Source organism: Mus musculus, chromosome 9 (genome assembly GCF_000001635.26).
Source record: "Mus musculus strain C57BL/6J chromosome 9, GRCm38.p6 C57BL/6J".
NCBI classification, from domain to species: Eukaryota; Metazoa; Chordata; class Mammalia; order Rodentia; family Muridae; genus Mus; species Mus musculus.
In genome coordinates, this window is record NC_000075.6 from 105,737,039 (window position 1) to 105,758,460 (window position 21,422).

General features: G+C 44.5%; 1 protein-coding gene across 2 annotated transcripts in view; it reads right to left on the reverse strand.

The window, feature by feature from the left end:
* Col6a6 (collagen, type VI, alpha 6) overlaps positions 1-21,422 on the reverse strand; it is a 138,830-nt gene that overhangs the window by 47,622 nt on the left and 69,786 nt on the right. For both annotated transcript variants that reach the window (NM_001102607.1, XM_006511732.4), the window contains exons 14-22: positions 21,254-21,325; positions 21,125-21,151; positions 18,613-18,657; positions 18,468-18,521; positions 17,135-17,197; positions 11,819-11,884; positions 10,222-10,275; positions 2,150-2,185; positions 1,161-1,223 (exon numbers count right to left, since the gene is read on the reverse strand). In NM_001102607.1, the coding sequence (NP_001096077.1) occupies positions 1,161-1,223; positions 2,150-2,185; positions 10,222-10,275; positions 11,819-11,884; positions 17,135-17,197; positions 18,468-18,521; positions 18,613-18,657; positions 21,125-21,151; positions 21,254-21,325 (480 nt within the window). The remainder of the gene's footprint in view (positions 1-1,160; positions 1,224-2,149; positions 2,186-10,221; positions 10,276-11,818; positions 11,885-17,134; positions 17,198-18,467; positions 18,522-18,612; positions 18,658-21,124; positions 21,152-21,253; positions 21,326-21,422) is intronic.

Here is a 21,422-nt window from a genome sequence, read left to right on the forward strand (position 1 = left end):
ATTTATTGAGATGCTTCCTGACGATCCCAAGGCAAATATTTCTCACTTTAAAGTAAAAAAAATTGAGCCTTCCGCAGCTGGCAGAAAATGACAAATAAAAGCCATCAAGCTGGAGAGAGAGAGAGAAAGAGAGAGAGCACGAGTAAGCTGCCTGAAGGGAAGGCTGTTCACCATGCTGAAACCTTGGTGACAAGGGCACAAAGCATCTCTTCTGATGTTTGGATGTATTTTGCCCAACCTCCATACACAAACTGCCGATATATAATGCCTTTATTTTTAAGTACTTGCTTTAAAACTTTGAAAAATAGAACCAATGACTGTCTTGCCTAAGCCAAACAGTACACTTGTTTTTCATACATTCAACGCTAACTTTAGAGAGGAAAAATAAAATACTGTTTTCAGGGTCTGGTTTCTACCCAACCCCTGGCCCTCAGCCCCCCCCCCCAACCTCTCCCTTTCTCTCCCCCTGGAGACTTAACCCAGAGCTTGTGCGTGCTAAGCCAGCATTCTACCACCAGGCTGCCTTCTAGCCCAGCTGCTTCCTTCCCTCTCAGCATTCGCTCCCTCCCTGTCTCGCTGTTGATTTAGGCTATGCTTTACCCGCGCTGGCACATTATCTCCTCCCTTCTCACATGATCAGTGCAAAGCGCCAGCTATGGCTTGCTCCTTGTAAAGGAAAAAAACGTGCCAGAGGCAGGTCCCCAGAGAAGCAAGCTGGAAAGGACAGGCAGGGTGCCACGCTATAGATCACCCACTGAAGCCTCCAGCTGCACTTAGAACAAATCTTTCCTTGAGTTGAGCCAATGTTTCAACACCATGGACATTCCGGGGATAGAACACTGAGCTATTCCCATGTTAAATGGACCACAATCGCACACATTCGAGGCTCAACATTTTCCTTGGCTCACGGTCTCCTGGATTATCCTAAGGATCCTGAACCCAGCACATGGGGCTGGCTGCCCCACATGTTCCTCTCTTTCTACTTCTTGACAGGGACAGAACTCTTGGAGACCAAGTTCTGTACAAGTCAAGACTCAATGTTACTTGTTTGCTTTATTAACCTGAACACACTTCCAAGCAGGGCATGTGAGGGTTCTGTCCAGGATATAGATCACCCACACACAGACTCTTATGCACATCTGTACGTTTTCTGTGGATACCTGCGGGCCTCTAAGTCCTGGCGAACCTGCAAGTCCATCTGGGCCCGGGGTTCCTGGATTTCCCTGTGATGAGAAAGAACCAACCTATGAATCCAGTAGCCCTGTCTCTTCATGTGCAAGGTTAGAAACTTTTCCCCAGTGGCAATGAAAGGAAGGTCTTTATACACACACACACACACACACACACACACACCAAACAACCAAACAAAAATGAAAGGAAGGTCTTCATACACACACACACACACACACACGCGCACACACACACACACACACACACACACACACACACACACAAAACAACCAAACAAAAAAAAAACCAAAAACAACCACGAAGATTTCTTTCATCTTTAACATTGTAGAGTTTCACCATATAGTCTGACTATGTGGCTGAGGATGGGTTTAGCACTAACCCTCACTGTGCTTTTAATCTGAGCATGTGTGCTCTGAAAAATGGTAAACCATGGCTGCTCTTTCTTAAAGACTGCATTCCTAAGGCACAGTGCTTGTAGGATGTTATCACTGGTGTGTGCCACACAGGGATACCACACAGCTCTCTGTTTCAGTTTCCAGAGGACCCAGACTATCCAGTTTGTGTTAAACTTTCCTTGTGTTCTTTGGGTTCACATGTGATTTTCACACAAATTGTAAGTTGGAGAGGCTAACAGAACACAAATCCAAGAACGGTTACTTAGAGTTTATATTCGAAAGCCAAACAAAATAAAAATTAACCATTGGATTAAATAATGTCTTTGATTATTTTTATGTTTAAACATTTTTAATATCTTTGTAAAATTTTAATAAAGTGACCCAATTTTCATTCCATTTTGAATTCTTAAAACTCTAGTCAATATTTTTCTAACAATTTATTCTACAACCAATGTCATCAAAAACCAAAAGTTTAAGATAGACGGGAAGAGATGTTACCGTATTTATTCTAAATGACTGAACATGAGTCATTTATGAAGCTAAGAAAAAAAATAATCACTGACCTGTGGGCCTATGTGTCCTCTTCGGCCATGAACTACCTAAAACAAAAGGAGAAAAATAGATGTCTTAGTTTAGAAAAGATGGTGTGTGGGTGTGGGTGTGTATGTGTGTAGGTATGCGTGTGTATATACATATGTATGTATGCATGTATGTGATTTAAATTGGTAACAGATACCTCAAGGCATGGACATAGATAACTCCCACACTGTGCTTAACACATTCAGTTACTCAGTGAAGTGTCATAGGCCGTTTCTAAATTCCTGAATAGGGCGACAGGTCATTGAAATCATAGACAACCCGAAGCCAGCGATACACGGAGAACAGGTCATACGTAGCCAGCAATCTACCTCCACTAGACTTGACCAGAGCTGCTCTCGGCTGCAACACTGACTGATCTGAATTAACTTTCTTATTTTCCTGCAAGCACTGCAGAGTCGGTCAGGAATCAGGGATGGGCCAGCCAGGGGGGCAGGATGCCAGAGGGAAAACTGAGGATCGACTCCAGGAACTTCAGAATAAATCCTCTAAGCTCAGAAGTTAAAGAGCCAAACTAGTTTGATTTTTAAAGCCAAGCAATGTGATTAGCTGTCAGAGGCCAGTCATCTCAAGTATTCAAAACTGACTTGATTCATTGTATCAATAAAATGCCCGATCCAAATAACCTTGCTAAAGAGAAAAGGAAGATTTTTCACTCTACATAGGGTTAGGGTTTAAGGTGCCCTTCTAATCAATAGTCTGTAGTTCAGATAATCAAGAGACAATGACATATCCTATCTGACTTGATCATTTAGTGAAGTCAGAACAAAACTCACATCTGGGTTCACAAAATTCAACAGTCCGCAAGACAATATCTTGCTGCAAACTCATGAAAAATGTTTGGACAGGCCAGTATTGCTAAGTGTACTTCAGAATATGTTGTCATCTAAGAAGCAAAGGAGTAGGCATGGGGAAATGTCTCATTTCTTTCAAACAAGAATAAGCCATCTTCTAGGCCCAAATTCTCTGTCAGAGAAGAAAAGGAAGTCATTTTCAAAGGGCTGGAAAGATGGCTCAGAGTCCAAGAGCATTTGCTGTTCTTACAGAGGACCCAGCCCCCACATCAGGAGGCTCACAGCTGCCTACAACTCCAGTTCTAGGGGTCAAACATCTCTTTCTAGCATTGACAGGCATCTGCATACATGTGGTACACATACGTTCACACACTCACACATATGCATGCACTATTTTATAAGTTTAATACGAATCTGTTCCTTTTTTACACAATAAACTGTTAGCATTCAGGATAATTCATTGTCAGTCTGAAAGACATCCACCAGCAGATCATTTCATTTAGGAAACCATGTGCTAGACTTTAAAAGTTAATAGATGTGGGACCCCCCACCCCCACCCCAGTACACACACATACCCTGAGTCTTTGACCTCAGGAAACCCACACTCTTCAGTGGGAGGAGGGATAAATACTACAAGCATTTACAAGGCAGAGTACAGCACATGCCCAAGGATGGGAAGACAGTTTCAAAGAGAGAGATTACATCCAGTTGGCCAGATGTGAAATCCTCCTAGAGGAAGAGATTTGGAGATTGGCTTCAGGGATATATGTTCAACTCTTTCCATCAGGGACGCAGCCTGGGTAATAAAGTAAAGGCAGGAAACCTGGAGGCATGGTAGACACTGGCAACAGGGATAAGAGATGAGAAGGGAGCTGTGGGGTCACTAGGCTGACAGGCTTGTCCCACACACAGCAGTAGTAGCCCCTGGGGTCTGTGGTGCAGTTAACACACATGGTTGGACCAGGTTTCTGGTCAGTACAGTTGATTGGTGTAGAGGAGAGGAGAAGAATGCTATATTCTAGCAAAACAAAAAAATTCACCCGTAGGTTTTTAAGGGCTGCAGAACAGAGCTTCACACGAAGGATTCTTCGACATTTGCTCCTGTTTGGTTTTTGTATGTATTGTGTATATGGATGCATACTTGTGTGGGCACACAGACACCAGAGGACATCCCTGAGGTGTCATTTACCTTGTGTTTTGAGACAGGGTCTTTCCATTGGCCTGAAGCTCACCAATGAGGCTGGGCTGGATATCTGGCCCACAAGTATCAGGCATCAATCAGCCTGCCCAGTGCTGGGAGTGGAAAGCACCACACCCGGCTATGTTCTGTGGACTCTGTCTCAGTTCCTCAGGCTTGCCTGCAAGCACACCACCTGGCCCATCTCTCCTGCTCTGCTCCCACGGGACTTTAAGATCTGATTTTGAGGGGCTGAAGAGATGGCTCAGGGGTTAAAAGCACTGACTGCTCTTCTAGAGGTCCTGAGTGCAAATCCCAGCAATACCATCTATAATGGGATCCGATGCCCTCTTCTGGTGTGTCTGAAGACAGCTATCGTGTACTCATATACATAAAATAAATAAAATTTAAACAACAACAACAACAACAACAAAAAAAACAAAACCAAAAACAAAAAACAAAAAAAGAAAGATCTGATTTTGAAAAAGTCCAATGACATGAGTCACCATATTGCTGCTGTCCCTGCTCTGTCCAAGGCTTGGGAGCTGGTGTGGTGGACAAAAACTGACTCCTGTCCCTAGTCAAGGAGCTTTAGGCCCTAATAGGAGAGACCAAGCTTGACATCTAAGGTTATGTAAGTGACAAGAACAAACCCAGAAGTGGCTACTCAGGACTCATGCTGCTATAAACTACAGAGTCATGGGAGAGAGACCTTGGCAGACATGAGACACGGAAAGCAGGCGAGGAATTAGGGCAAGCGATTTTGCAGCTTTTGTCTAACACTTTCAAGTGGTTTACATGGGAAAGATAATCTCGGGCTATTAGAAGGGTACGCACAAAGGCGTCACACACCCAGAGATCCTGACTCCTCTTTAAAGTAAACGTGAGTAGGCACAGCAAGGAAGGAAAGCACCCTCAGGGGACCTGAGGGAAAACAAGGACGTAAGGCAGACTCACTAGTTCCATAGTTCCCACAGCCTGGCTTTCTGGGTACTTATGAGAACCCTGTTTTCTGGCTATTTTCTAATTTGGGTCAGAAAGTCACCAGCCAGCAGGCAGGGTGTTAATGGCAGTTACCCATGAATCCTAAGTGTTACTGGCAGGCTCACGCCCAACATTGCTGCCCTGGAGTTCTCTAGGAGGCCTGTAAAGAGGTACCTAGAAGGATGAATGGACAATACCATAAAAACAATCTGGGCCAAACGAGGATGAAAGCCTGCGTTTGTTCGAGGCTACAGTTGCTTCTCATTACCTCTGGCAGCAGACTCCAATTCTCAGGACAGTCTGGTTCAGAGAGCACCAACTCTTCCCATTTCCTGCCAGCGCCCCAGGGCTGTGCTTTCTGGCTGCTTCTCCTGCCCTTGGTCCAGGCTAGTATCTTGGCTTTACTTGGGTAAGAGCTTATTCATTGGGCAGACCTGTCTCCCTTTCCATCAGTTGCCTTATGATAGAAGAGGGGTTTACCGCCTCTTCTTCCTTTCTAGGAAGCATCTAGCAAAGCCTGGGGGCATCTCTTGTTAGGGTCATTGTTGGCACCCAGTGAGCTGAGGTCAGGGGAGACATGAGTGTCTATCTGTGCATGACACAGCCATTCCCTATAAGTAATGCTTCAAACAAAATGGAGAAACTTTGCTACGGTTTACTCCAAAGTTCTTATTTGCTGCAGAGAAGAGAACGCTTGTTTGAGTTCTTAGCTCTAGGGCTCAGGCTCATTGATGGTGTTCAGTGTTTGTCAAGTGAATAGAGATGAGATTAGGTTAGCTGGAACCCCTTTCCCTGCTTGCCATCCCCAGCCCCCACTACTGGCCACTCTCTAACCACTTGTCAATTCAGCAGCATTTTATTGCACTAAGGATTCTTCAATGTTCTTCATGCAGATACATATTTTGTGGGTATATAAAGTGCTGGTAATGGAACAGAGAGCTTTGGACATGAGACAAGGACTCAGCCTCAGAGTTACACCCTCAGTCCAGTGTCTACCTATACTTTACACAGGATATTTTATAAATAGCATACTTTTTCTTAAAGAAGAATAACTTCTTGCAATGATTAGAAAAATAAATCCTTCCTTAATATTTGAATACAGATCAAGCAAAAATGTCAAATCATCCCAAATCCTCCCTAAAGATATAAACATTAGCAGGGTGGGAGAGATGACTCAGAGGTTAAGAGCACTTGCTGCTCATGTAGAGGACCCAGGTTCAGTTCCCAACACCCACATGGTGGCTCACAACGATCTGTAGATACGGGGAAACCGATCCTTCTTCACCGCTGAGGACACCAGGCATAAGTGCACATACATAGGTGCACATACATACATATGCAAAGACAACACACTCAAACAGTTAAAAAGTATCTAGAAAAATAGTCATTAGCTTTTGATAGTCATGATTCCTGCCCTGACGAGATTTTTCTGGTAGCATTCTACACAATGGTACTTTTATTGGAAAGGGGCGCGGGGGGGGGGGGGTTGTCACATGATTATCCATTTAAAATTTCAATGGAGAGTTGGGTCAGTGCTTGTTGCTCTCCCACAGGATCCAGGTTCAGTTCCCAGCACTCACATGGCAGCTTACAACCATTTGTACCTCTAGTTCTAGGGGATCCAGTGCCCTCTGTTGACATCCTATGCACTGCATGAAAGGGTGCACAGGCATACAAAATACTCACATGTATAAAAAGCAATAAAATCTTACAAATGTAAGTCTTACATTTAGCTTCTCCTGATTAGAAAAATAAAAATAAGAACCCGGGAGCCCAGTGGTGCCATCTCGGCTACCCTGCCAATCTCACTTCCTTTTGCCTTCCTGTGCTCCTTGAGGTCTACCAGTTGGCACTGTTGTCCTGTCAATTCTTGAAGCTTTTACTCAGAGCAAAAATTTGGGCTTCGGTTCTTTCAGACTTGAATGGTTTGCCAGAGTCTCTCTTTCTGCCCAGTCACTCTTCTTCTAATGGGAAAGGGGCGGGAGGGGGGTTAACTTGCCATTTGGACCTGATTATCCCCACTTTCTTTTGCGGGGATAATCAGGTCTAAATCATCGGATTCATTGGCAACAAAGATTGGCCATCTTTGGAAGGGACCCTGTAGACTGAAAACCCCTGGGGAGGTATGGTGAGACATGGAGACACTGTCTAAAACTACCTTGGGGTCAAGAGAAGTCTTACATCTTCCACCAACTTTTGGCATTTGGGGGATTCTTGGGACTCACTTGAAGCCCTCCAGGTCCCAGTGTATCTGCCATAATCTCCACTGACTCCCTGTCCCCTCGCTGTTCACAGCCTCCCTGGCCTCAGTTTCTGAACACCAGTGATCCAAACAAAATACAATACAGTATCACTCCATTCTCTATTGTGCCCTCTGCTCAGCGGGATGTTTGGGGCTATCCACTGATCCTCTCAGAATCGACATTTCAAATGTGCAGAGCTGTGTTCACCAGTTCTTTCTGGATGGTGAAGTGACTGAGAGAAATCTGATCTTGACTTCATAGCTAAGCAGCAGGTGAAACTTCCTCTCTGTAGTTCACATGCAAAGCTAGTTGTCTGGTGTCGGTCCTTGTCTGTGGCTGGAAGGTGGGCTCACCGAGGCTTTTTACTTTATTTTGCTGAGTTGTACAAAAGAGGACTATAGCCGAGGCTGTACCCCTGCTTTGTCATTTGTCAACAGTCCTGCTTTGACTCCTGCATGACACAGAGGCACCCATCACCAACGTGGGGACCTCCTCCTTGGAAGCTGTGTGGCATGATAGGACCTCTAGGGGTGGGGGCACAAAACAATAAATACACATTCCTTCACACCAGGACTTCCTGGGTTGATATTTTTAACACTGAAAATGTTTTGCAGGGGGATGTAAGCCTGCAAGAACGCCCTTCCAGAAAGCTAAGAGCAGAGGATAAATACTCCCTCATCTGCATATGCATCGAAGCAACATTAGCAAAGCAAAGCCGGTTGCTAACAATCACACTCTGCGCAGTTTGAATGTAATCTCAGCTCCTATTTCCATTTTCTATCTGCATGAAGAACATGGGTGTGCTTCCAGATGCAAGAACACTTTCCTGGTGGAGTCTAATAGCTAGTTTCATAAACTACTTCTGCCCAGAAAACACAATACCTCCCCGACTGCCACCTACTCAACTAGTTTTTATTTGTGCTCAATTTTAAGACATTTTGCATTTTGAGGAACGGGGTGAGCAGGCTGGATAGCTAAACAAAGAATGGAAAAGAAAATGCTGTGAAATGAGACAAAATCGGTATAATTTAGACTCTAACGCAGGTGTGGAAGTGAATTCCTTCAAATAATCTCTTATTGGATAAAGGCTTTCTATTTGGAATCTCTGTGCTTTTCTAAGCAGTCACACATGGAATGTTTTAAAGTGTGTATTTAAACAAAGCCAATAAAATATACTAAGAACAAAATAAAACTGCCCCCCCCAGTGGGTTCCACAATGTGCTGGCTAGTTTTTGTCAACTTGACACAAATCTGAGAAGAGGATATTTTAATTGAGAAAATGCCTCCATAAGATTGGCCTGCAGGCAAGTCTGTGGGGAATTGTCTTGATTCGTGATTGATGTAGGAGGACCCAGCTCTGGTGCCACCACTGCTGGACAGGGGGTACTAGGAAGTAAGCAGGCTAAGCAAGCGAAGAGGAGCAATTCAGTAAGCAGCATGTCTCCTTGGATTCTGCTTCAGGTCAGCGTCTGCCTCAAGTTCCTGCCCTGACTTGCCTTAGTCATGGTGTGTGAGTTGTGAGTTGAGATAAACCGTATCTTCCCCAAGTTGCCTTTGGTCATGTGTTGTGTTCTACCACAGTACCAGTGGAAAAGTGTAACGTAAAAACAAAAAGACTAGACCTTTAGGCCCAGGCATGAGAATGTGACCTTTGTGACTCAATGCTCCAAGGCATGTTAATCATAAAACAGATAGTGACATTCCTCCACCCACCTGCTTCCTGGGTTCAGGGAGTATTTGTTTAAAAAAAAAAAAAAAAAGGTCATCCTGACAGTTCCTGGAACCCATTATGCAAATGTGCTATTGTTAGAGACTCATAGAAACTGTCTTGAGAAATAACTACACAATTATCAGGTATTTTTCCTTGTGACTTTTCACTTCCTTGTGACTCTGAACTGGTATTTTTGGTATTTTTCAATAACGCCCTCCCCAACCCCCTTGAGTTGTAGATTTTTCCTTTAAATACTCCCTTCCCCAGCTACTTGGGGTCCACGGTCCTCTACCCCTGAGTGGTGTACGACTGTGGGCCCCAGAGCGCACCTGGAATAAAAAGTCCTCTTGTGGTTTACATCAAAGCCATTTCTTGTGAGTGTTTTGGGGTGTCGTTTCTCCTGAGTCAGAACGTGGGGGAGTCCTCATTTTGTGGGTCTTTCACCAGATCCCTAAGGTATTCAACAACCTGGTCTAACCCTTGGTTACATGCCAACATCAGACCTCTTTATTTCTCTTTTGACTTCTTTTATTTCCAATTTTTAGTTTTTGAGAATTTCATATATGAGTTCACTATATTTTACATTATTTTTACCCTTCCATCTCTCCCTACCCTAAGACATAACAAGGATGCTATACCCTTTAATGTCATAACACATGACTGCCTAAATAAGAACCGTGCATTGACATTAGCGGTAGACCTGCTGATATAGATGAAGAACTTTAGGCTGTCAATCAATGGCTGCTGAGGGAGAGAGAATCAATTTTCTTCCCAACTTTCTTAATAGTCATAAAACTTAGCAGACAGTAAAGCCTGGACACTGAGTAACATCACTGACAACTTCAGTTAAGTCAGCAAGTAGGCCAAACATTGACCACTTTCCCTTCATTGACAAACACTCTGTTTTCTCTGCATGGCAGTCTTTCCTTGTGGGTAATTTCCCATGCAGTCAGCACTTTCTTACTTAGGCTTCAAGGGCTTTACCAGGCCAGTTCCATTCTGAGAGCTCAGTGTCTGTAGATAGCATCCCTAGCCATCGACAATGCCACCAACTCCCCACAATCAGCCACTTTCATCTCGGCTATGGGATCCATGAGTCTAGAAGCTCCTTGCCTCAAAGGGCTCTTACCATCTTTCTTCTTGAGCCTGGTGTTCCAGGAGAGCCTGGCCAGCCTCTTCTGCCCTGCCAGAGGAACAAACGAATATGTGATGACAACATTACATCACTGACAGGTTCCGTTTTAATATCAGTCCATGTACCAGAAGGGCTCATATGAGGGCTGGAGTCATCTCTCCCTGAACTGTGACACTGTCTTCCATCAGTCATAATCACACTCCTATGTGGGTCATAGGGATCAGCAGCACAACTCCAACAACATGGCTTCAGGCTTCAACTGTTCATTGCCACTAATTCATGTTTGAGACATGGGTCAGGATACTCAGATTATCCCTACCCTGTCACTTAGCATAGCTTGAATGTGGGTGGCAAGACACTACTGGTTGGAGCTTTTGTGTGCATTTGACTGTGTATGTGTAGATTTGGGTGGGGGTCTGTATATGTATTCAGGTGCATATGGGGGCTGAGAGATTGGCAGATGGTCTCTCTCAATTGCTCTTCACCTTATTGTTTTAAGACAGGATCTCTAACTGTAGCTGAATTTACAAATTTAGCAGTACTTGCTGTTCAAAGAGCAGAGGACCTTCTTGCCTACTGTGAGATTACAGGTCTATGCCACAACAGCTGGCTTTTACAGCAGGTCCTGGGGATCTGAACTCAGGTGTTCCTGCTTTCGAATGGAGCACTTTGCCAAGTTAATCATCTCCCCAGACCCCAGCTGGGATTCCTACCTTTAGACTGCTCCTTTGCCTACACTGTGTAGATTAATATCTGCTCATGAATAAAGCCTCAAAATTCTCCCAAGTGCAAAAGTATGGGATGATTGATTAGCCAAGAAAACACAAAAGTAAGCTCTTCACCATATTCTGCAAGTGAGAAAAATCAAGGTTTATATGGAGGCAGGGGCCCGGTGTATGAAGCAGGTCATGGACAAAGCCGGAGGAGAAAGGAGCTTGGCTGACTCCTTCCTACCACATCAGGCTTCTTCCCTACAGGGAGTTAGCAAGAGAGCTTGCTCACTTAAAGGCATCAGAGACACACATTATCCATATAATTTTTTAAATCCTAAGTAATAGGATAAGGGGACTAAACTGTGGTCTGTGAGATTTCAGGACCCCCTTCCCCCCCCTCGGAGATTTGCCTTGTGGGAGGAGCCATCCATCACCAGCTCTTACCTTTCCATAGCAGGCTAATAGGGTTGCATCTCCCTAGCATGTGTGGATAGCACAATAGCATCCCTGGATACTGGGATGGCCAGCAACTCAGGTAGCCCTTTAAAAAATTCTTTCTATTAAATCATCAAGTCCTTCCTTTCAAGCTAGAGCTTAGATGTTTACATTTATGAAGACCTTGTGAGTGTGGCTTAGTGCAGCCAGTTGACAAACAATGCTCCTAATGTTCAGAAGTTCAGATGTTTCTAATGTCTTGCAGCAAGAAATAAGCAGGAGCGAAAAATTTGTTCTTTTTTGCTTCCCATAATAGTTCCTTTTCTTTTTTCCTAAGAATATTCTCTTATTGCAAATCCCCCCTCAGGTGTTTTATATTCTAAGACTCCTAGCCTCTCAGCCATTACAGTAGCAAATTTACTTCCAAATGCCCACATAATTACTTGTCTTCCAAGGTCTCCTTTCAAGCCCTTGGGTCCTTGTATGCTACTGTCACGTCCAGGAGTTCCCTAAAAAGAGAGAGAGAAAAAAAAAGATGAACAGGATTTTAATAGAGTGTGAATTCAATATAGAAAGCAGAACAGGGTTAAAGTGAAAGGTCGCTCACGAGTATTTGATTTGCCTCCTTGGCCTGCTGTTAGCAGACTCAGAGTGGATACCTAAGGTACATGGGGAGAAAGCAAGGGCTCGCTACAGGAGCTGTGGCCAAGGGAGGCAAGAGGACAGAACTTGTGTCCTACCCTGGGGCCAGAACCCGCCCTTCTCTCAACTTTTCCTGTTTTCCTGGAGTCCCAGGCAAATGTGCACTTGAGAACTGTTAGGATTCCTCTTTTCTTCTTGGGAGAAGTTAAACACTCCTGACACAGTCATCACACCCATACACAAACTCCAACCAGTGCGGAAGACTACATGCCTGCCACGCTGCATAAGCAGTAGCAGCTGCTGGGGAGGGGAGACATTGGGGCAGCTGCCTCTGAGTTGCCAAGGAGCTCTAGGATATAGATTTTGCCGAGTCTCCCTCTCTCCTTCCCTTGCTGGGGTAGCCTTCAGGTGCCCCTAAGTTACCCGTGCTCCCAGTAAATAACCCCCCTTATTTATGTCCCCATAATAAACTGGAATAAACTCACTGGCTCACTAGGCTAGACTTGGATGCAATCATTTCTTTGGTCTGGCATCTGGTGTGGGTGGGAGACGTTTGCTAGTATTGCCCTGGGAGAAGTCACAGAACACCCAGCAACCTGTTTGTCCCCAAGTTCTAATCTCTTACGCTCGTGCCTGGTTTTTAGAAAACCCTGAACTCCGGAAGTTCTTTTTTAAATATTCACCCCAACATCCTGGCAGCAGCTTGCAGGAAATAGCACCATTATGGGATACAGTCCTCAGCAGGCAAAGCTATAAATCCTCTAACTTGGGGACCACAGGCGAACTGTGCATGCACGGTGATGAGACCATCCATTGAGCCCGTCAAGCCAATTGATGCTCCAATAGGCCGAGAAGGAACAGCAGTAATGCAGCCCTGCAGAGTGCCAGCTGCCAGTGCGCCCTGGATTACCTCCAATCAATCAATAAGCAATTCGCAATCACCAACAGGGATAAGGCACTGTTCCAGACACTTAGTAAGCCTATTTATTTATTTATTTATTTATTTATTTATTTATTTATTAAATAGTGTTTGGACTCGGACTTAAGTAGCTTATAAGATAATAGGGAGAAAGAGAGGAACCTGGACTTATTATATGATTGTTATCACTAAAATGTGCTTGATTCTCCTCTCTGCCAAACCAGGATCATTTTCTACATTTTCTCTTCTTTTCTTTTCTTTCTTTTGTTTTTTGTTTGTTTTTTTGAGACAGGGTTTCTCTGTGTAGCCCTGGTTGTCCTGGAACTAATTTTGTAGACCAGGCTGGCCTCGAACTCAGAAATCCGCCTGCCTCTGCCTCCCAAGTGCTGGGATTAAAGGCGTGCACCATCACCGCCCAGCCATTTTCTACATTTTCATTTCCTCCTCAAGCTTACGTTCACATCTCTTAAATCATCACCAAACTAGCGCCTAAATGAAACAACTGGAAAGCTATTATTTTAATGAGAATGAGGAGGAGGAGGAAACCACCCGCAGGATTTATTTATTCACTTATTAAAGCTGAGACAGGCTCTCTTATGTAGCCTTGGCTGGTCTGGGAACTCTTCTGTGTAGACCAGGATGGCCCTAAGTCAGAAATCTGCCTGCCTCTGCCTCTTGAGTGCCGAGAATAAATGTGTGTGCAACCAAGCCCTGCTCAAGTACAGAACTTTATTCCACTGGACACCTAAGGCCTTTAGTTTGAAGGCTAACATAAAAGGAATTGCACACCAGGACTTCAGAACAGAACCTCCGACCTCTGTATGTATGCAAGTTGCTTGGTCAGTGTCAGTATGAACTATTTAACACAAATTTACAACCAAACATGGACTTCTAGTAACCGTGTATTGTCAGGTGATGAACTCGTTGTAAATCAGAGCGAGGTTTATTCAGCTTTCTCCTGGTATTGTATGAAATTTTAAAAGGTTACCATCAAAAGCTGTGTGTGTGTGTGTGTGTGTGTGTGTGTGTACACACCTGTAATCCTAGTACTTGGGAGGCAGAGACAGGAAGATTCAGAACTCAAGGCCAGCCTTAAAACAAACAAACAAGCAATCAAAAATCATCTAGTCTAAATGGGAAATTCCAAATCCTTGTTTAGATATTTACCCAGGAATTTGTGTTACTTGCATGAATTCCTGAGGAAAATCCGATCCTATGTGTGGTCTATTTATTCTGTCAGTGTTGCTCTTCCCAACTTTTCCTGAAATAGCAACTCGCTAAAAGCACATACACAAAGTACAGAGGGCTGTTTTAAATCTGAGCTGCACTTTTCCAAACAGGTGAGAAAGGACGGCTAGACACCGGGACCCATCTAAGGTCAGCGTGACTGACCCCGCCAGAGGCTCTGGTGGGACCAACTGTCAGCCATCTTGACATCATACGCCATCGCTCTCAAAACTGAAAATCCCTTCTCAGTATTCAAGTTCTTTAGACAAAGGTGAAAACACTAACTCTGTGTGGTACATGTGTGGAGGTCAGGGGACAGCCTGGCAGAGTCAGTTCTGCCCACACCTTTATGTGGTTCTGAGTTGAACCTGGAGCGTCAAATAACTTCACCCACTGAACCATGGAGTCCACCTGATTTGAAAAGTATGCTATATAGTCACACTGTCCATGGCAGACAATTAAGAGAATTTCTGATGAAAAATTGATGTATCGATGCCTCAAATGAGCTTTCGGTCATCCTATCAAGCAAGCTAAAATGCTCACGCTCTAGAGCCACCATTTCTTGCTTACCCTTTTGTGAAATGACACCCGTACTGTTTCCAGAAGCTCCGTGACATACCTTGAAGTTATTTGAAATTATCAGGAGATGCCGACTGGCAAACAGCATCATCTTTAAGTGAAGACTCCAGTTTAAACTCTTCATTTATCTGTGTGCGTGTGCAGGCAACTGTTTGGGCACGTGTGTGTTATAACACACGTGTGGGACTAAGAGGGTAATTTGCTGGAATCCGTTCACTCTGCCTACCAGGCGGGTCTCAGGGATTGGACTTGGGCTTGGCCTCAAGCTTGATGATGAACGCCTTTCCCCACGGAGCCAGCCATCAGCCCTCTGCTCTTGAAATACGGCTATTTGCCACACATGCAGCACGTTTACAGCATTGGCACATACGGCACTAAGTCTCCACTGTCATCCACATCTTGTGTACCCAAGAGGGTATCAGACAAATGTCCCTTCAATGCTCAGTTCTCCACTCCCAGCATTTTTTAAACAGTTTTCATAGACTGTAGGTGTTCTAATCAACACACAGAACACTAACCTTGTCCATACGGTAGGAGAGTAGAGCTCACTTCAAGCTTTTGATAAAAGTGTACTGGCTGAGCAGGCCAGGGGAAGCAATCCAGTAAGCAGCACCCATCCGCAGCCTCTGCATCAGCTCCTGCCTCCAGGTTCCTGCCCTGTGTGAGTTCCTGTCCTGACTTCCTTTGGTGATGAACAGCAATGTGGAAGTGTAAGCTGACTAAACCCTTTCCTCGCCAACTTACTTCTTGGTCATAGTGTTTCACTGCAGCAATAGAGTTCTGACTAAGACAGTTTGGGAACTGTAAAGATTATGCTCAATATAAGCATACGTGTCACCATCCAGAAATTCTGTTCCTAAGCTATATACTTGATGTAATGCATATCCCAAAGGGCATACAAAAGAACATTCACAGCCGTACTATATTAGTATAAGCATCACACACATCTGTCAATAATAGAATGGATAAATGTATGATAAATACCCAAATGCAATAGTGATCTCGAGTGATGTGTGTTATAGACATGACTGCATCTCCCAACCATGAAGTGGAGCAAAAGCAGCCAGAAACAGAAGAGCACATATACAATGATCCTATTCACATGAAGCCCAGGGGCAGTTAAACCTGATGGCCAGTGCTAGTTCGGTGATGACCCCAGGGGAGGGTGTGAGTGACTGGAGCATATATACAAGGGGTGTCACAGGATTTTCTCTGTCCAATTACATTAGTGCAGAGGAGGTCTGTGATTGGGCAGGGAAAAGGGAGGCAGAGCTAAGAGTTGCAGAGAGAGACAAGAGACAGAAAGACAGAGAGGTCTCAGGAGGAGAGAGGAGAATGTAGGCCAACGTGGTGTTATCAAAAGATTAGAATAATTGGGTTAAAGCTTTATCATTATCAATTGGCTCTGAAATTGTTTATTGGCATCTTGTAAATTGTGATTTATTGATACATAAATCTAATTGGTTAACTATAAGCTTAAAAGTCTTGATTTTCCTCAGATCTATTTGTTTACTAGAGTGTGGGACTGCTGGTTACAGGGGATTATAGCAGAGAGGGAACTAGTGGCTCGTGGAACAAGTGAGCCAGATGCTGTGGGGCTGGGGAGTCGGGGGGTGGGGGGCTTGAGAGAGTTGGCAGCAGCAGGAGTACGGAAGCATGGTCCGACCCCTGGGAGAGTTGACAGGACCTTTTTTATTATTCCCCACAAATAATTCGGGCGTGTTTTATTTCTTTACCCAAGTGATGAGCACACAGGCACCTTCCAGTGAGCAAGCCCACACTTTTACAGCTGGGCGCTATACTGATGCATGTCACAGCTCACCAGAAAGGTCAACAAACATTTTCATTTCTCAAAAAGGCCCTAGTTCATGGCTGTTCTTAGAGTCGCTGATTGTGAGCATGCTGAGGGAAGCCCACGGCACTGACTTCCACTGGCGTGGTGTATTCATGCATGGATGTGTGCTGTGCCTGCTTGGCTGGATCGTAGCCTTACATGAGCAGGTACCTTCACATCCTACATCCTGACGGTTGCCTGATAGAATCCTCCCCAAGTCCTTGGCTTGTGAAGATGAGGCTGCTATTCTCAACAGAACTAGAATCTTGGGAGAATAGACAAAAAGAGGACTTTTGGTTTTTGTTTTTGTTTTTCCTTCTGTGCTCTGTATTTTGAGGTGCTCAGGAAATTAGTTGAGTGGACTAGAATTCCTTCCTAACTCTGAGGCACAAGAATGAACATGGTGAGTATAGAGGCAAAGAGACTGCATTCAATTTCTCCAGTTAAGACTTCAAAGTTGTAAGCTCAGAAGTATGCCCATAGTGCCTTGAAATGGACCATCTCTCCGCTATGGAAGGGAGCCCTGCGATACACAGCCTACAGGGCCCACGCACTTACCGGATCTCCTCGCAGTCCCTTTGCTCCACGGTCACCGGCAGCCCCTCTCCTGCCTGGGTTTCCCTAAAGTTAAACACAGACCAGAACAAAGAACAAGATGGGAGGTTTTAGTAAACTTAATAAGCATAAAGAAAGGGCTTAGACTCTCTCTGGTTTGAATAATTAAATATTTTCCCACTGAGGTTGTTTTAAATCTGGAATAAGAAACTAAAAAATAAAAGTTCTTGGCATCAAATTAGTGACCCCATGGTGACCTCTGTTATTTACTGCCCTCTGAACTCTGTTCCTGGTACATCTGTTACCTTGTTTGACTATCAGTCTTCCACAAAGGATTTTTTTTTTAATCTTTTGTTTTAAAGAGGCAGTGGAAATTCGAAGTTCATGCCATTTGCCTAAGGACATCTCACAACTAGAAAGTAGATTTCAAAATCAACTGCTCATACCATGAGGAGCAAGCAGAAGCCTAAGGGGGGAGTGGCTGCCTCTGTGTCCCAGATGGAAAGGAAGGAGAGCCGTGTTTTCTCACCAGCTGCCTCACACCATGACCTCAGCCAATGCACACCCCCATTCTTAATGTGGTAGCTCCTTCCATGGCCCCAATACCTTTTCCTCCTCGTATCCGGTCATTTCTCACATTAACTGTGAACTGAGATCCAAGCATAGTGGGCAATTTCTCTCTCTCTCTCTCTCTCTCTCTCTCTCTCTCTCTCTCTCTCTCTCTCTCTCTCTCTCTCTCTGTGTGTGTGTGTGTGTATGTGTGTGTGTGTGAGTGAGAGTCTGTGTATCTTGTTTTACATAGGGCCTGATTATGTAACCTTGGCTGGCTTGGAACTCACTATGCAGACCAAGTTGTCCACAAACATGGAGAGCTGCCCATCCTTTGCCTCCTGAGGAGTGTGCTAAGATCTAGGGTGTATGCTGCCATGCCTGGCCCCTCCCCTAGACTGAGGACTGTGTAGCTCAATGGGACTCAAGAGAAAGAGAAAGGAGTGTTGCTGGAAGAGGTACATGATCTCAAGGCGCCATGAGAGGCCTTCTGTGTTTCTAGTTGCCCTCCACAGAAAAGCCATGGTCCATGTGCCAAGAAACATGTGTACACCGTATAGACCTAAGTCGAGGGTAGCCATGCTCAGCCTTGAATAGCAGAACCCATCAGACACGTGAAAATTAACGTTCACCATTGTATGTGATGGCTTCATGAATACTTGTCCCTAAGTTAGTCAGGGTGTAGCTACGGCCGATGAGCAAGTCTAAGGCAGTTGTTTTAATTATTTATTTATTTATTTATTTATAAACTATGCAGACTCATAGTTTCTGTGTTTTGAATCTTTACCTGAGATCCCTCGTCACCCTTTTCTCCTCTTCTTCCAGGAATCCCATGGTCACCCTAGAAAATGGAGAAGGGAAAGCTCAAATTCTCATCTTCTCCATGAGAGCCAGCTGAGGAGGGCGTCTGCGGCAGGAGGCGAGCGTTGTACCTGTTCTCCATCTAATCCATCAAGCCCATCTTCCCCGACTTCACCCTGCAGAGACAGATGTGATTAGAACACAGAGCGCATCTGTCAGAAACACCACAACCAAAACCCAAAACAGTCTCAGGGGTTATGCGGCAGGCAACAGCCTCTGTTAGGCGATGCCTGGGTAATGTTGAAGATTAATTTCAGTAATAGAAGCTGTCATAATAAACAAGGCCTGTCTGGCAACGAGAGGCAGAGGTAAGATGTAAATCAAGACAACTTTGAGTTCATAGTACCCCAGTCAGCATGCCAAATACCAACAAAATGACGGACAGCAAACGCCAGAAGGAATGATGGGCAAGGGGAGCCTCACTCACTGCTGCTGAGATTGCAAACTGCTGTGGTCACTATGGAAACCCACGTGGAGAACTATCAAAAGGCTAAAAACTAAAATCTACCATATGACCCAGCCACACCCCCTTGGTAGGCCTGGACATCATACTCTATAGTTACTAGCTCGGCCATGCTCAGGGCTGCTCTATTCACAATAGCTAGGAAATGGAAACAACCTAAATGTCCGAGAGCTGACAAATAATGAAACTGTGGCACATACACACTATAGGATACTAGTCAGCTAGAAAGACAAATGTCATCATGAACTGCACAGGAAAATGACAGGGCTAGAAAAGACTAGTGAGGGAGGGAACCTGGACCCAGAAAGGCAAATGCTGTGTGCCCTCTCTCATTGGAGGTCCTCACCCTGAATCTTCAGATGTGAGTGAATAGCCTGGAGTGACTACAGAACCCAGGGGAATAAATGGGACATTGCCAGGATAGGGAGGTTGGGGAACAGGAGGGCAATAGCAGGCTCTCAGCGATCTGATTAGGGAAATGGGAAAGGGGGATCCTTGGGGGAGAGGAGGCAAATACAGAAGGTAGGAGGAGGGCAAGGAAGAGAGCTGGGCACAAGGTACCTGATATCGGAAATGGGTAAAGGGGGGCTTTTTAGGGAGGGGTAGGGAAGGAAATCCAGGAAGAGGAGGAAAGTGGGCAAAATACAAATAAGGATGTCTGCTAAGGCTGTAAGGAATATTATTAACTATTTGCCAAAATGATCCTATAATATATGTAACTCAGTGTATAAATATAAATATATAGTTTGGTGAACTTTTCTCATCTGGGCTGACACTGGTCTCTGTGAGAGCCAAAACCCACCTAAATATAAGTCCAATACCAGACATAAGAAGCCCTTTTTTGAATTGTTGGCCAGGAGATCCTTGAAACATACAGCCTATTGCTATTGTCCTTGCCTGCCCCACAGAGGTGGAAGGTAAGTCCCTATTGCTGAGGACTCCATCCATCTCAGACCCAGAGCCCAGAGATGCAGAACTGGAATGATCTGAATGCCTCCTCCCTGAGGACTAGCCTTCATGGTTCCAGAACATACCGTGTAAGCTTCCAAAGACGGGAGACAACCAACGTCCTTGCCAGCTATGATACCCATGAGCCACCATGACCAGCATGGCACAAGAATTCTAAGGGCGCAGTAGTGGCATGTACACCTTGGTGGTAACCAACAGCTCTCTAACTGTACTTAAGATCTGCTCAACAAGAATGAAAACATGGTACTTGAGACCTAGGCAGCCTCTCAGTGCTAGTGAAGTCATGGATCTTGGTGGAGAACCCACAATTTTACTAATCTAGCAACTCCCAAACAATACTCTAAACATTTGTCCTCGTGCCCCAGGTAAGTGTACTCCTCACACCTCCCACATATCAAAGAAACTTCCTTGCGGCAACAGACAGAGGCAGCAGACAGAGGCTATTACAGAAAGTCACAACCAATCAAAACACAGAGTTTTGAAGCACAGACATAATGGATACACCTGCAAAACACTTAAGGCCTTAGGAACATTGTGGGAAAGGAGGATTGCGAAAGCCAGGAGATCAGAGGATTTGCTGTGAGATTGTGTCTCCTAGTAACACCAGAAGCTACACTCATAAAATCTCACCAACATGACTCCATAAACATGAGTTACACAAGGATAACAGTAATAGAAATGTCAGGATGAATGGAAAGAGCCCGCAATCCTACACAAAGAACTATAGTCAACTAAGAATACAAGCAGGAGAAATAGCGTTCCCCAGAGAAGAGTATAGTAACTGGTCATCCAACATTAAACAGTCAACTCTGAAAACACATAGACAAAGAATATTATACAGACTGAGCAGGCTGTCTTTATATGCATGTACATATAGGCTTGCAACAACAATGAACAACAACAACAAAAAAGAGGCCATGGATTTGAAAGAGAAAGAGGAGCATTATATGAGAGGGTTTGGATGGAAGAAAGGGAAGAGAGAAATACTGTAATAATCTCAAAAAACAAAACAAAACAAAACCTTAAATAAAATAGCTGATACCAAAAATAAATAAATAAATAAATAAATAAATAAATAAATAGATAGATAGATAGATGTGAATTTCTGGATAACTGAAGGGTAAATAAAATGCAGGGCCTGGTGCCATTACCTCTTCTCCACTGAGTCCTCTGGTTCCCTGAAAATGGAAAGGACAGCAGTGTGAGTGTGGGAAATGCAATGGGCTGCCAGGACGACAGGCAGCACAGCGAGGCGTAGGTAGGGCTTACAGAGTCCTTACCTTAGGCCCTTTGGCACCGAAGCATCCCTTCGTGCCTTGCTCTCCCATTGGCCCAGAGGCTCCTCTTTCTCCCTGAGGAAAAGCAGAAAAGCACACATCCAGATGAGTGTGTGCTAGTGTGATCTGGGATCTGTCCTGGACACCTGACAAGTGGTTTTATTTTATTTTG